This window comes from Wyeomyia smithii, chromosome 3 (genome assembly GCF_029784165.1).
Source record: "Wyeomyia smithii strain HCP4-BCI-WySm-NY-G18 chromosome 3, ASM2978416v1, whole genome shotgun sequence".
NCBI classification, from domain to species: Eukaryota; Metazoa; Arthropoda; class Insecta; order Diptera; family Culicidae; genus Wyeomyia; species Wyeomyia smithii.
Genome location: NC_073696.1, coordinates 69360711 through 69373817, shown reverse-complemented (window position 1 = coordinate 69373817; position 13107 = coordinate 69360711). Strand labels below are relative to the sequence as shown.

General features: G+C 35.5%; 1 protein-coding gene across 1 annotated transcript in view; it reads right to left on the bottom strand.

Annotated features, from left to right (window-relative positions):
- LOC129729385 (SH2 domain-containing protein 3C) overlaps positions 1-4958 on the bottom strand; it is an 88396-nt gene extending 83438 nt beyond the window's left edge. Inside the window, exon 1 of the mRNA XM_055687919.1 lies at positions 4452-4958. Within this exon, the coding sequence (XP_055543894.1) occupies positions 4452-4494 (43 nt within the window). The 5' untranslated portion in view covers positions 4495-4958. The remainder of the gene's footprint in view (positions 1-4451) is intronic.
- Positions 4959-13107: the final 8149 nt, after the last annotated feature.

The window sequence follows — 13107 nt, the reverse complement described above, 5'->3', positions numbered from 1 at the left end:
CAGACATGACCAAAGGCCTAAAAACTATCGTATCCATTCACAAAGTTCTTGATTTCCTTCTTGAAAAACTTGATTTTCTGACCAATTAACCCCCTCCTCCTTTGGAGGTTGCTCCTTCCTCTTCCCAATATTTCTTTGACCTCCTCTGTACAAAGAACACGTATGCCAAGTTTGGTTAAAATCGGTACAGTCATTCGAGAGTTATGATGGAACATACATACATACATACATACAAAACTTTTTTTTAATATATAGCTGGATTTTAGGAGCTCTTATCTTATTTGATCGATGCTCTAAACCAAATTTCTATTCGGTAACAGTTGAACTTCAGCAACTTTTCCAAACATATTTTTCATCCAAAACGCTAGATCAAATTATGCAAGAAATATGTCAAGAAATCGTTCCAAAAACGAATCAAAGCAGGTTGGATGTTTTGAAACACTTCTCTAGAAACATTTGCACGAAAGCCTATTTTCAGCTGCAAACAGACGTCACTACGTTTCAAAAAAGGCCAATATTTGGAAACATATGATCGATTTTCATATGACGACGTCATTCCGATTCCGAAAATACCCATATTGCCAAGTATATAATTCAATTAACAATTTTCGCAGGTTTCCAGAAGCCGGAAGTCGGCAACCCGAGTTTCAAAGTATCGTCAGACACCGATAACCGGTTCTTAAGAGTCATTTTTGCTCCGAAAATACCAAAATTGGAGGGTTTGTGAGCGTTTTCCACATTTTTAAATGGCTTCCCAGAAACCGAGAGTCGCCATCTTGGATTGAAAATGGCATCGAACATCATGTTTCGGTCTCTGGACATCATCTTCCGGCCTCCAAATATGACCAAGAACCCGAAAAACATCAAATTTCAATGAAAGATTTCCATTATGTATTGAAATTTTTCACTTTTGACCCCCTCTTTCTTTAAGGGTGACCCCTCCCCCTATCCAATATTTCTATGACCACTTCCTTCGTTCAAAGAATACGTATGCCAAGTTTGGTTGAAATCGGTTAAGGCCTTCGAGAGTTATGCTGGAACATACATACATACATACATACAAAACTTCTCTTTTATATAAATATATAGAAGAAGAAGATAGATAGATAGAAGAAGAAGATAGAAGATGGTAGCAACAGCTGGGTTTAAAAAGCTTATTTGCATTTCCGTCATATTCCAGAGGGAGGTCTTTGGGTCGCGATTTTGGGATTTTGGGGGACGAATTTAGATACCTTGGCACACATCAGGAAACTTCTATTTCTAAATTTTCAAAAAATCGATTTTTTTAATGCATTATCTTTGAGTACATCTTCTTGAGAACATTCTCACAAATTTTCATAAAGATCTAAGGTACAGGGAGAAAGTTAAAGCGATCCGAAGCACTCTGAAATTCCAATTTATTTGGATTTTCTATGCTGTTTAAGATGATTTTAACATAATAAAACATATCTTCGCTCGACATTTGATAACCATTGATCCTTCGGAAAATTTTAGTTTCGTTGCATTGAAGATAGCCGAATAAAACTACAAAAATTAAATTGAGCTTCAAATAACTTTGAAGTTTCCTTCGCTTCGGCATTTTGATAGTGCTGTTGTTGCAAGAAACAAAAAATATAAAATATATTTTTTATGCAGACATGGAAGTACTGTTCGTTCGAGAATATTTTCCCTATTTCATTTTTACATAACAAACCAGGATGTTGCGACTTGCGACAGCTTGTATGCCGTTACTGGTTAGAACATGCTTTTCAAGCATCTTCTATTTTCCTTAAGGGGATGTGGGACTAATGGCGATTCCACGCATACTTTGACGTTTTACATACGTTTAAGATATTTTACAACAATCTATCTATCTTCTTGTCCCATTAATATGCTTTGTAAAATACAGAACTATCCGTCAAAATGCGCAAATTAACGGTCGGAAACTGCGGAATTTTTTTTTCGCTGAACTTTCATTTTTGTTGTATAGAAAATCAATATTTTCAGTGTCTGCAAATCCATTTATTCGGGTCACTTTGAACTTGACATGATTCACACTTTAAGCTACATTTATATCGGTGCAACGAATGAAAGTACCTCTCCACTGATAACAAAATTTGTTTTGAGCAGAAGGATGAATGATTTCACGTTCAAATTCTTGGTAGCCGGCTTCAATGATGAAGTAATGAAGGAATCCATGATTTTCGATTTGGGTCAGATCCTCAATCGAATATGATTAGCGTCCATATTCGTGTTTAACATGACTACTCGCACTTTAGTAAATATTTTAAAAACTTTCAACTGCTCTAAAACGATTGAATATATTATGCCTCTATTAGAGCTGTACATGTTTTGAATGTTAAACCAATGCAGACCGGGTCAACTTTTCTTTCGAGGACGCAATTTCTCATTCTGGTTATAACCTTTCATCGATAGCAATAGTTTAATTGTTCATTTCCAAATGAAACTAAAGCCCCAGAGGCACGAAAACAAACTATGTTATTGAAGGCAATAGTCGTATTGATGGCAAGCACACAGGTCGGGTCATTGTCGGCTGCATGCAGTACACAACTAAAGGGTGTGCAATGCATAAGCACCAACCAACGGCCCGTGGAAGAGCGTGTATAAATAAGCAATTTATTTTATGATTATTATTAATTTATTTTCAGTAGGTATGTGTATCGATAAAAGCGGAAAAATTACAACCAGCTGCCATGCTATTCAGAGCGAACTCGCTCGTACGGGGAAAATAAAAAACCTTTTTTGTGCTAATTATCGAGACGTTCTATTCGAATTGAGAATATTGAGTGTGTCATGTCGATGCTTAATTGTACTACCATCGGAAATGCAATTGCAGCAATGTTAATCAGATGGTGATTTAAATTAATGACTTATCAACTTTGATTTTCCATTGCAGTGAACAGTGAATCACTTTGATGCTAGCCGTGGTTTGGTATGGATTAGTGTTTCGCTACACGTTGTCCTTTTGGGCCCAGAATGACTTTATGTATCTTTTCACTGCTAAAGTAGAAGGCGCAAGGCCGCTAATTGGAGAAATTTCTGGGCATAATTTTTCCATGGCTCAAATGTTATTACAACTTGGCATTGCCCAATTTTCTGCTTTGAATTAAACTACAACGAATTAGGCGAAATTTGAACATAACTATCAACTATTCAATGTCCGAAAATATATATATTCTATTATACTGCCGGTAACCGCAAGTCAGTCCCATCTGTAATGTTGTCGATTTTGAGTTAGCATCGGATTTTGGCCTATCTTTGAGTGTATTTTCAGATGTACCGATAAAAAATAGTGGTTTGTTCGAGAAAAGTAGAAATCAATACCAAGTTGAATTGTCACATTATGAAAAGTAACCGGAAGTCAATCCCATAGGAAAAATTACCGAAAGTCAGTCCCAATTAAAAAAAACATGCATAATAGGTACAATAGAATGGATGGGGAGTGGAGAGAAGTTTGATATGACCGTTTATATAAAAATAAGTTATCTAGTAACAATTATCAATTATTGGGATTTGAATTGGTGATGAATTTCTATGCAGCAATTTACTGCTAATATGAATTCAAGTCCATTTTTTCATGGTTCGCTTCTTCGTGGATCTATCCGTAAAATCTTCTGTACCGAAAAAACTTCCATCAGGATCCAGGGAATCGTTTTAAGATATCTCCAAAGGTGATGCCCGAACCTCAAACGGATTGGATCATCTTGACATTTGTTGTCGGATGAACCAACTGCATTCCTGGCTTAAGTTTCTTCATCCAAACTCTTACCGGATGAGCTTTCATCGATTCCGGATATCTCGAGATTTTCCAACGCCGACATTTTTTGAACTGTTCTCATGGACATACACTTCCGAACTGCGAAGGATTGACGGCTTTTCACGGCAACGAATAACAACACGTCCACACGCACTATAGCATCAACATGGCAATGTGACTGACTTGCGGTTACTTTTCTCTTCGGTGTTGTAACGGCAAGTCAGTCACACTCAATGTTTTTATCATGAAATCAATGATTTTAGTGGTTTTTACAACGTAATTAGTGCAGGCTAGTATGCAAACTATATTTTAGCATGAATATTGTTAAAATATTTCATCTTGAATAAGTGATAACTGAGCGTGAATAAAATATCTTTCGAGGCTGTTTTCTAGATTTCATATTTTTACAGATGGGACTGACTTGCGGTTACCGGCAGTATAGAAAAATATATAAATTGATTCAAATTAGAAAGCAAAGGCAATAAAATTTGTATTGGAATGTTTCTGAAATGTACCATATCTAATTAGGGTTGAAAACATCGCTCTAAAATATTTTATTTAATTGCAGCGCCAATATGCGAAAGTTCACGAACTAGTTCTCGAACAACCCACAGCACATCTGCATACCGGTTAGCGCGTTTACGGTTTCTGTAATTATCGTACGAGCAGGTCGGATCAAAACATCGATACTTACTCTGCGATCGGCGCTTATCTAATTTACTCGTACTCTTGCCCATGTTGTTGAACGATTTTTTTTCTTACTTCACACTAGCCGCAGTTGAACCATAACTATCAGTAGCGAAGCTGCCACATTGACACCTTTTTCTGCTTATATTAGCAAACACATCCAAGCTCAATTCCATCGGATCGGGTTACCGTTGCACTTCAACTCGCCCTCAGATTACGCTTAGTTCGCCGCAATTTGAGCACTCAGCACTAAATAGTGACGGGAAGTTATCTCTAAAACGTTGAAACGGATTAAGATCAGCGTTCAGCAGTGAATATCAAACGAGCCGCCGCGAACCGAAACACATCTGCGTCACTACTGGAGATTATTATTGTTGCATGTTCGTTCTAAAACCCAGCCGGCAATTCCGCGCAATGTTTGAATGCACTATTATAATACTCCAGACAAACCGCAAAGCCGCGCCAAGCCGTTTACATGCTGGGAACACGGATGCCGGTATCTATGTAAACACCACAAGTGTTTCTAGGCGGGGGAGGATGAGAAGATGGAACAAATTGCTTTCGGGTGAAGCCAAATAATGTCGCTTTTGGCTGTAAAACGGTGCTGATGATGATTCTGAACGTTATTCACTACTAAATTCGCTAATTTTCCTTCAAAAAAGAAATGCGCTCCAAACTAAAACAACTCAAAAATGTAATTATCATTCCTAACCGACTTTAATAGACGCAAGCGTACTAATAAAAGTAGGCGTTTGGAAACAAAATAGAATCCAAACGACGACCGTACGGGGCCGATTTAAACAAACACTTTGGAGCAGATGTGATTTGGAATGGCTAGTGAAAACCACGAGCGCGCGAACAGTTTCACATGATGTCATTCGGCGAGGTGACTCGCTTTGGAACAAAAAGTAGGAGGATGCGGAACCTACCGATGAGGTAACCTGTCTTGTCCATTTGAAGAACTACTTTATCGAATATTAGCAATTTCACATCGCCGAATTGGCTGGCGAGATAAACAAGGCTTGGCACAAACGGTAAGTGAACCGAACGATGACACATTTTTCGGTGCTTGGTGTTGACAGTTCTACCTGTTTCGTTTCTTTTTGATACGTATCATGTTGTATTAAATTGTGAAAAAATAGTTGGATTGAAACCCTGTTATGGCGTTCCTTGCTCAAAATAGAGATAGTTTATTAGAACGCTACCTCCATTGCTCAGTATTCAGAGCTGCACCTTCTTATCGCAACTGATATCACATTCCACCGCAAACAACTAGTTTTTACACATCTGTACCTCCTATGCCTGTTTGATTGGCGAAATAAGATAACCGAAACTATCATTTAAGCTTAAGTAAACGGTGTATTTTTTAGAATGTCCTAAATTCTGCTGGGAGTTAGATAGTAGACATTAGTATTCCTCGTTTGTATTAACGCACGGGTTTTAGCAAGTATTAAAATGTTAAATTGGTCACTACGACTGTGACAAAGAATTAAATTTTGACCATCTGAGGCCACCCTACTAGTTTGCCACCTGCACTTCTCAACATTTTTTAGCAGCGCCTACGCCAGAAGAATTAATTGGACAAAATAGAAATATACTTCAGCAGAACAATTTTTTAGAAAAGAATTTATATGCTGTTATCAATATATGTTTTCTATACAAATTTTGTGATTTTAGAAATAATTGAGACTCAGATCTTCAATAGAATATGTGCATAAGAACACATTTCAAGCCAAGCGCTCATTGAAGAAAAATCTGTAAACTAATTCTATGGCAGCTTAAAAATAATCACACAACCAAAACATATTTATGTAAGTAATTCATTTTTATTTGGCAGGTGAAATTTATGATATATTGTATGTCAAATGTAACTCTGCGGAAAATATTACAATGAAGTAAAGGGTGTCCCACATCAAATCGCATCATGGAAAAAACGCTGCATAAAATTACCGATTAAATATTTTCGCTTGAAAACTTGGGTAGAAGTAGTTTAGAGTGTATTGTTTATCCTGCATTTTTATCGCTGTCAGTTTCTCTCATCGGGATAGCGGAAAAAGTGGTGAGTTATGTGACTAAACGTTACTACGAAACTCAGCCTTCGAACATAAGATTATTTAGTCCCTAGATAAGTAATGTCGCTAGTGTGCCCATTGTGTTCGAGGTAAATTATGTTGCGCAAAAGATCCCAAGCACAAGAGTCGATTTGCGCGATTCGACTTGAAAATTGCTTTGAGAATCATGATCCAGTAGACCCACCTCTATTTTGAGCTTTGTTATGGGCAAAAACTGCCAAAAGAAAAAGCAGACTACACTGAACCAAATTACTCGCACATAAATGTATCATCTTTACTTGACTTAAGCCCCTTTCGCGACAACGAAGCTCAAAGAGATTTTAAAAGCTGCCCAGTCTCATATAGATTGTCAGAATATGCGTGTTAACAAAGGTGAAAATATTTCTTTCCTTTACTCTCTTATGCAAAAAACAAAACAAATATCAGCAGCTATAACAACGAGTCCCGAATAACGAATGTACCTCATTTTAAAACTGATTATCATCTTTTGTTTCAAACACATAAGAAAAAGTATTCTTTTCAGAAGAAAAATATACACTTAACAGCTAAAAATAGCATGATTGTTACTAACTATGGGAAAGATTATAGACGCGCACATCGAAAGCGAAACGGTGTGAAACTGAATCGTAAAACAGTTCATGTTTGTGTACGATTTCCTCAACCCATTCCAGGCGGAGAAAAATCAATTTTTACCTCCAAAAATAAACTTCAAACTCTTATTACTCATCATTGCATATCAAAGATTAATCTGTTCTCTAACCATACTAAATAGTTTCATCGTGCAAATTTTCAAGTGTGATTGTCAAACTTAACACCAGCCGTGAATGGGTTAATGGGGCTGGATGATTCTATTTCACATATGCGCTTGAATTCATGCTGTCAACTATGGACAAATATCACTAAAAATATAAATGCGAAATCATTCATTGATAATATTTTTTTACCAGTGTGCATAGCGAATCATATCATTTGACGTAAATTATCAGTGCATCGAGTATTTCTGATTTTCTAAATTTCACCCGTCTAATACTTCTGAATAATAAATCATCTGGTAAAGGCTCCACGATTCCGTTCAGTGTAACGACGTTTGACGTTACGTTCCCCAGCTGATCAACTCTTTAACATAACCTATAAAAATTCAGCGACGCCAGCGACATTACTTATCTAGGGACTAAATAATCTCATCTTCAAACAAAAGGAGAAATGTTGACAGAATGGATGTTCTATTAGTGATCAGAATCACAACGTGCCGCGAAGGTGTTGAAGTAGAATCCCAATGCATTGATTAGAAATGTGGCAAAAAGGATCTGTCCGAATCTTCCGTTTAGAGAGCTAAGCAACGGGAGAGGCTGCATACGTACAAATGGCAGAAGACTCCAAATCGTAATGCACGGCTAAATACGGTGGAATGTCAAGAAGCCTCATTGCACAGAGGGAATCGCTGGCCATCAACCCAAAATTGAAAATGCGAATTTCATTTCTATTATATTTTTCCTATAGTTGTATACTATTGAAGTGTCAAAATCCAAATTTTTAGAGTATTACGACAAAATTTGAATTTTCTATGATTTTTCAAAGTGTACTGAGTCAGCGTTTTCTAGCGTGTTTCTGGGAAAAAAAGCAATGTTGCGAAACTTGCTGGAGCCTCATGGGTAACTTGAATCTTGATGACGTCTAAGGAAAAGTTGTATATAAAATAGTGGAGAATGAATTCTCATCATTGGACAAAAAATTAGGCGAAATCAAAAAAATACGTATTTTTTGCATAAAACAGCGTTTAAAGTTTAGACGGCAGGGTTTGGCACTATTGGTACTAGTTTCAAAAGATAGCTAGGAAAAAATGCTTTAAAATACATCTTTCGAAGAGAAACAACGAGTGTTCGGCACATAACGGATTTTAAAAATGTAAATTTGAATTGCACACTGCAAACCGTCAACAGAATAACAAATGGCTCGTATTAGTTTGATAATAAAAACGTTTCCAAACATGTTTCAGTATTATTAATCACACTATTTTCATATTTACAAATCTAACTCATCTATATTCCGCTAATTAACGAAGTATCAAAAACTAATAATTGTTTATGTTTTGAATCACCAGCATTGAGTACTTAAATCATGTTTTAAGTTTATTTCATACCAGTTACATATAAAAACAATCGTGTAAGCACAAATAATGACATAATACATCGCCTGCTAATTTCTACAGAGCAAATAGTGAATTATTATTTTGACGTTAGAAACTGCTTTTTGAAAACCCTCCCTGAAGATACTAAAACTGTATTGAAAATGAACACAAAAATGAAGATGCAGGTAGAAATGAATAAAAAGAAGAATGCGATAAATAGAAGCAATGTAATATAGTCACAAGTCATAAATGATTTTCAACACAAAGCATATTTTTCAATTGATATTTTTTTTGTTTTCTTGATAACTAATTAATATTTTATATTTTAATGGCATATAAAAGTCTTTCAAGCATCATGCATTTTATTTTCCAGAAGTTTGAAACCGACGTAAAATTTTCCTCATATAATATATATAAAAAAACATGAAAATTTCCCTGGCGTGAAAAACATGCATTTTAATGCAAAAATAATATCCAATTCCGACTCAGCATCCCAAATTTACATGAAAACCATGTATTTTTTATGATTTGAAGACTTTTTTTTGCTTGGCCAGCATTTGTATGGAGTCGCCCCACTGTGCATTGTCTCATCATGGGTGATGACACTTATGTCCCAGTAGCTACCGGGGCTAAAGTTCTTCCCCGCCCAGCACAAATTTGCTATTCCGGAGGAAATAAGGCAGCAGAAAATTTTAAAATTTACCAAGAATTTTACTCCAGCGTTTCTTCCGTGATGCAATTTTATATGGAACACCCTTCATTTAATATAGCAATTTCCTATCATTTCAAGCTTAAAACGTCCAAAGGGGCCATCCACATACCACGCAGACAGCCTTGGGGGGGGGGGGGGTTTGGAAGTTGGCTAATGTTCAACGTCCATACAATTTTTTTAGAATTTATATGGGTAGTTGTCCACAGAGGGGGAGGGGGGGGTCAAATCGTTAAATCTGTCCACGTGGTATGTGGATGGCCCCAAACTATATAATTTCTCAAATTTTAATCTCAATTTCAAACTAATCATCCGATCAAACATATAAGTATCAGGTACGCAACTAAGTACTCGCTGTTTGTTAAAAGATGGCGTGCTTGTCGATTTTGGCTTATCTAAACTAAGACCTTAAGGGGCAACAATGGCGCCATTTTGAATTTGCAAATGCGACCGCTCTCCACAAGAGGAGAAGGATCATGTGAAGACAAATTATTGTTGTATCTTTGAGTATCGCTTACACTCTTGATATGACATTAGACAGATTTCAAATAAGTTAATTTTACGTCGAGATAAACCTATTTCAATATTGTAATGGAATTGGGGCAGAATTGACATGTTGCAGACAATTTACGTGGATCAGACACCTACCAATCGATCTCTGAGATTTTTTTTCTCAATATAAGACATAATTTGACTACCGCATTTAGATATTAACGGACCCATTAATGCTCTTCATGCTTAATATTATTTTGCTGCGTGAAATATTATGTTAAAACCATGCCAAAACTGTTTTAGTAGAATCACCATTTTGAGATCAGTTTTTGTTCGATTTAGTAACATCTGTTTTTTTAAATGACAAATATAGACAAACCATTAGAGTTTTTATCTTTAATTTCAAAACAAAATGGCATCATAAAAACATAAAAAAATTTTCGATTTCTCATAAATTCAAAATGGCACCATTGCTGCCCCTTGAGATGAAATGTGTTTTGCATCACAATACATCAAGAAATTGTACATAAAAACCAAGGCAGAAGAAAAAGTAAAATTTTGCTGCACTCTGTTATTAGCAATAACAATTGAGACGTGATATGTTTATTATTTATTCGTGCTTGTGTGTAATGTAATTTTATCCTTTCTTTTACACGCTCACTGCTCTACTATAAGGAGACTACTCATTCCTACCAAATATCGCCATTTATAATTCCCTGGAAAAGTTTCGTCGTGTGCTCTTCTGGTTTCATTTATAGGAGGGACTTTTTTTTGTTAAGAAGATGTGACAACAAGGTATTGAAGGCTTCAGCGCAAAGAACAGATAAGTGGTTGGGGATCCTGACAAATAATTTTCATTTGCGAGTAGGGATTCTTTTCTCATTTGATTCGAATTAGATTAAGGCTGAAGCGCATCGAGAGTTGAAAAATTTCAACGGAAATACTGCTCTAAGTGAACCAACGTTCTGTGATCGGTTGAGTTGCTTTAAAGACGGATGTTGACGACTTTCCGTGTGAAGGAAGGCCAAAAACCTTCGGAGACGCTGAAGTGGAGGTATTACTCGATGGGGATCCATGTCAAAAGCAGGAACAGCTTGCATCAGTATTAGAAGTCACTAACCAAGCTATTAATGTGATTGAGCCGAGTTTTGCACAAAAAACGACCATAATATGAGCAGAGACACGAAAAAGTGATTTTACTGCATGACAACGCTCGGCCTTATACTGCCAAAGTCGTTAAAACCTTCATAGAAACGGTCAAATGGGAAGTCCTTATTCATTTTTTTTTGCATTTTTATTGAAAAAGCGAGAACTTTGTTGCGTACTCAATAGAATAAGAATCTAATAATACTCATAAAAAAATGCCGAAATCGAGTGATTGGTCACACAGTCTCTGATCCCTAAAGAAACTTTACTGATATGCTAACACTTTTTATTAACCTTAATTCTCAAGAATAGCTTTTATACAGAAGGTTTCATCACTTCAAATCAATGAATTGGATAAAAATTTCATTAAAACAAAAGTAGTTCATACTTTATATATTCATGAGGAAAAATACTCTCGAGAAAAAAATTAAGTCCTATATTGCTAGTTATAACAGGGAAAAGAACGAATTCTGTTCTAATTCATGCCAATCGTTTTCATTTTAGATATAATGCTATGAAATATATTTGATAAACTTGCATGTAAAATCTTTTGACTTGAATCTACGTTTAACTTTTATCAAGAGTTTTATTATAAAGCAATTTCGAATTGTGTCAATTTTGGCAATTGACGCCTTCCAGCTGATCCGTACGGTTGTGTACGGCATTCGCAGTAAAGTTTACTTGAAGCTTCGTGTAGGGAAGAGCTATAAAAAATAATAAATGTTATGAGCCAAACTAATTTGTTGATCTTTTGAAATCAAACCTACGTTTAAGATTGCAAATTAACTGTAAATTTGAAGCCTGTGTGATAATCACAAAATATATTATTAAAAAAACTGAAATAATTTGCATCTACGAGTGAAAAACATATTGTGTCTTATTATTTTTTCCATCATTAAATTTCAATGAATGTGTAGAAGTGGATTTTTAATCGGATTTCGGCTGAACTAGAGCTCTATGGACTGTTTCTCAAATATTTGCTGGTTTGTATAATCATACAAATAAGAAATTTGTAAGTTGAACAAAAATTTTGAAATTATAATTCATAACACCTTAATTTACTTACTGGGAATAGCATAAGAACACTTAGAATAAAAATCAGAAGGGTTGTGTGCAAAGCCACGACCACAATGTTGACGTAGAACTACATAAACTAACCAATCACAAGCTCGTTTTCTGTACGCGAGGTTTATTTTAGACTAATGTTGTAAGTAGCTGCGTTTTTTTTCAGTTTCGCAAGAACCAAAAATAGTTTATTCTGTATGTAGTCAAAGATTGGGAGCTACTCTTTTTTTTGGCGAGTAAAACGCACGATGTTGGGAGGTTGCACGAGGGAATGCGTTCCAAACTTGTATGTGACCGCGTAAAAACAGACTTTTATGACTTGAAAATACAACGAAGCGCCCGAAAATGTTTGAACATTGTTCGAATATGAAAGTGATCAATCAATTACACTGTGCTACAAATGAGAAAAAAATGCAAGAACTTTTGAAGTGACCTTGTGTAGGTTGTAGGTCTTGTTGAGTATAACATTCGCTCATACTAGAAATTTTCCAAACACCCCCAAAATCTGAAGTTATGGTCAAAATACGGTTTTTTGGATCTCAGCGCATATATTATTTTTTAACTCAGTCATTTGTCAACCGATTTTCAATATTAAAGCAGTTTTAGAAAGTTTACAGTTGTGTTCTAATATCAATAAAACATGTTAAGTTATTTGAGTTTATATCTAATTTTTTAAACTTTTTCACGCAATTTTTCAATTTAATTTTAAATTCGCCGTCTATTTTTGTAAGAAACATACCACAAATACACCATAATTTCGAAAGTATATTCAATTCAGAATCAAATGAAAGCAGTTTTGTGGAAATCGGTTGATGTTTGGCTAAGTTATATATTTTATAAAAAAACCAAATTTTTGGCTTCTATCGCACAATTAATTCACGGTGCTACAAATGATAAAAAAATGCAAGAACTTTTGATGTGACTTAGTGTGGGTTGTAGCTTTAGTCAAATGTTACTTGCGCATTTACTTGAAGTTTTTCAAATACCCCGAAAATTATAAGTTATGTTCAAAACTCTGTTTTTTGACTTAGCTCACATTTTAATATTTAAT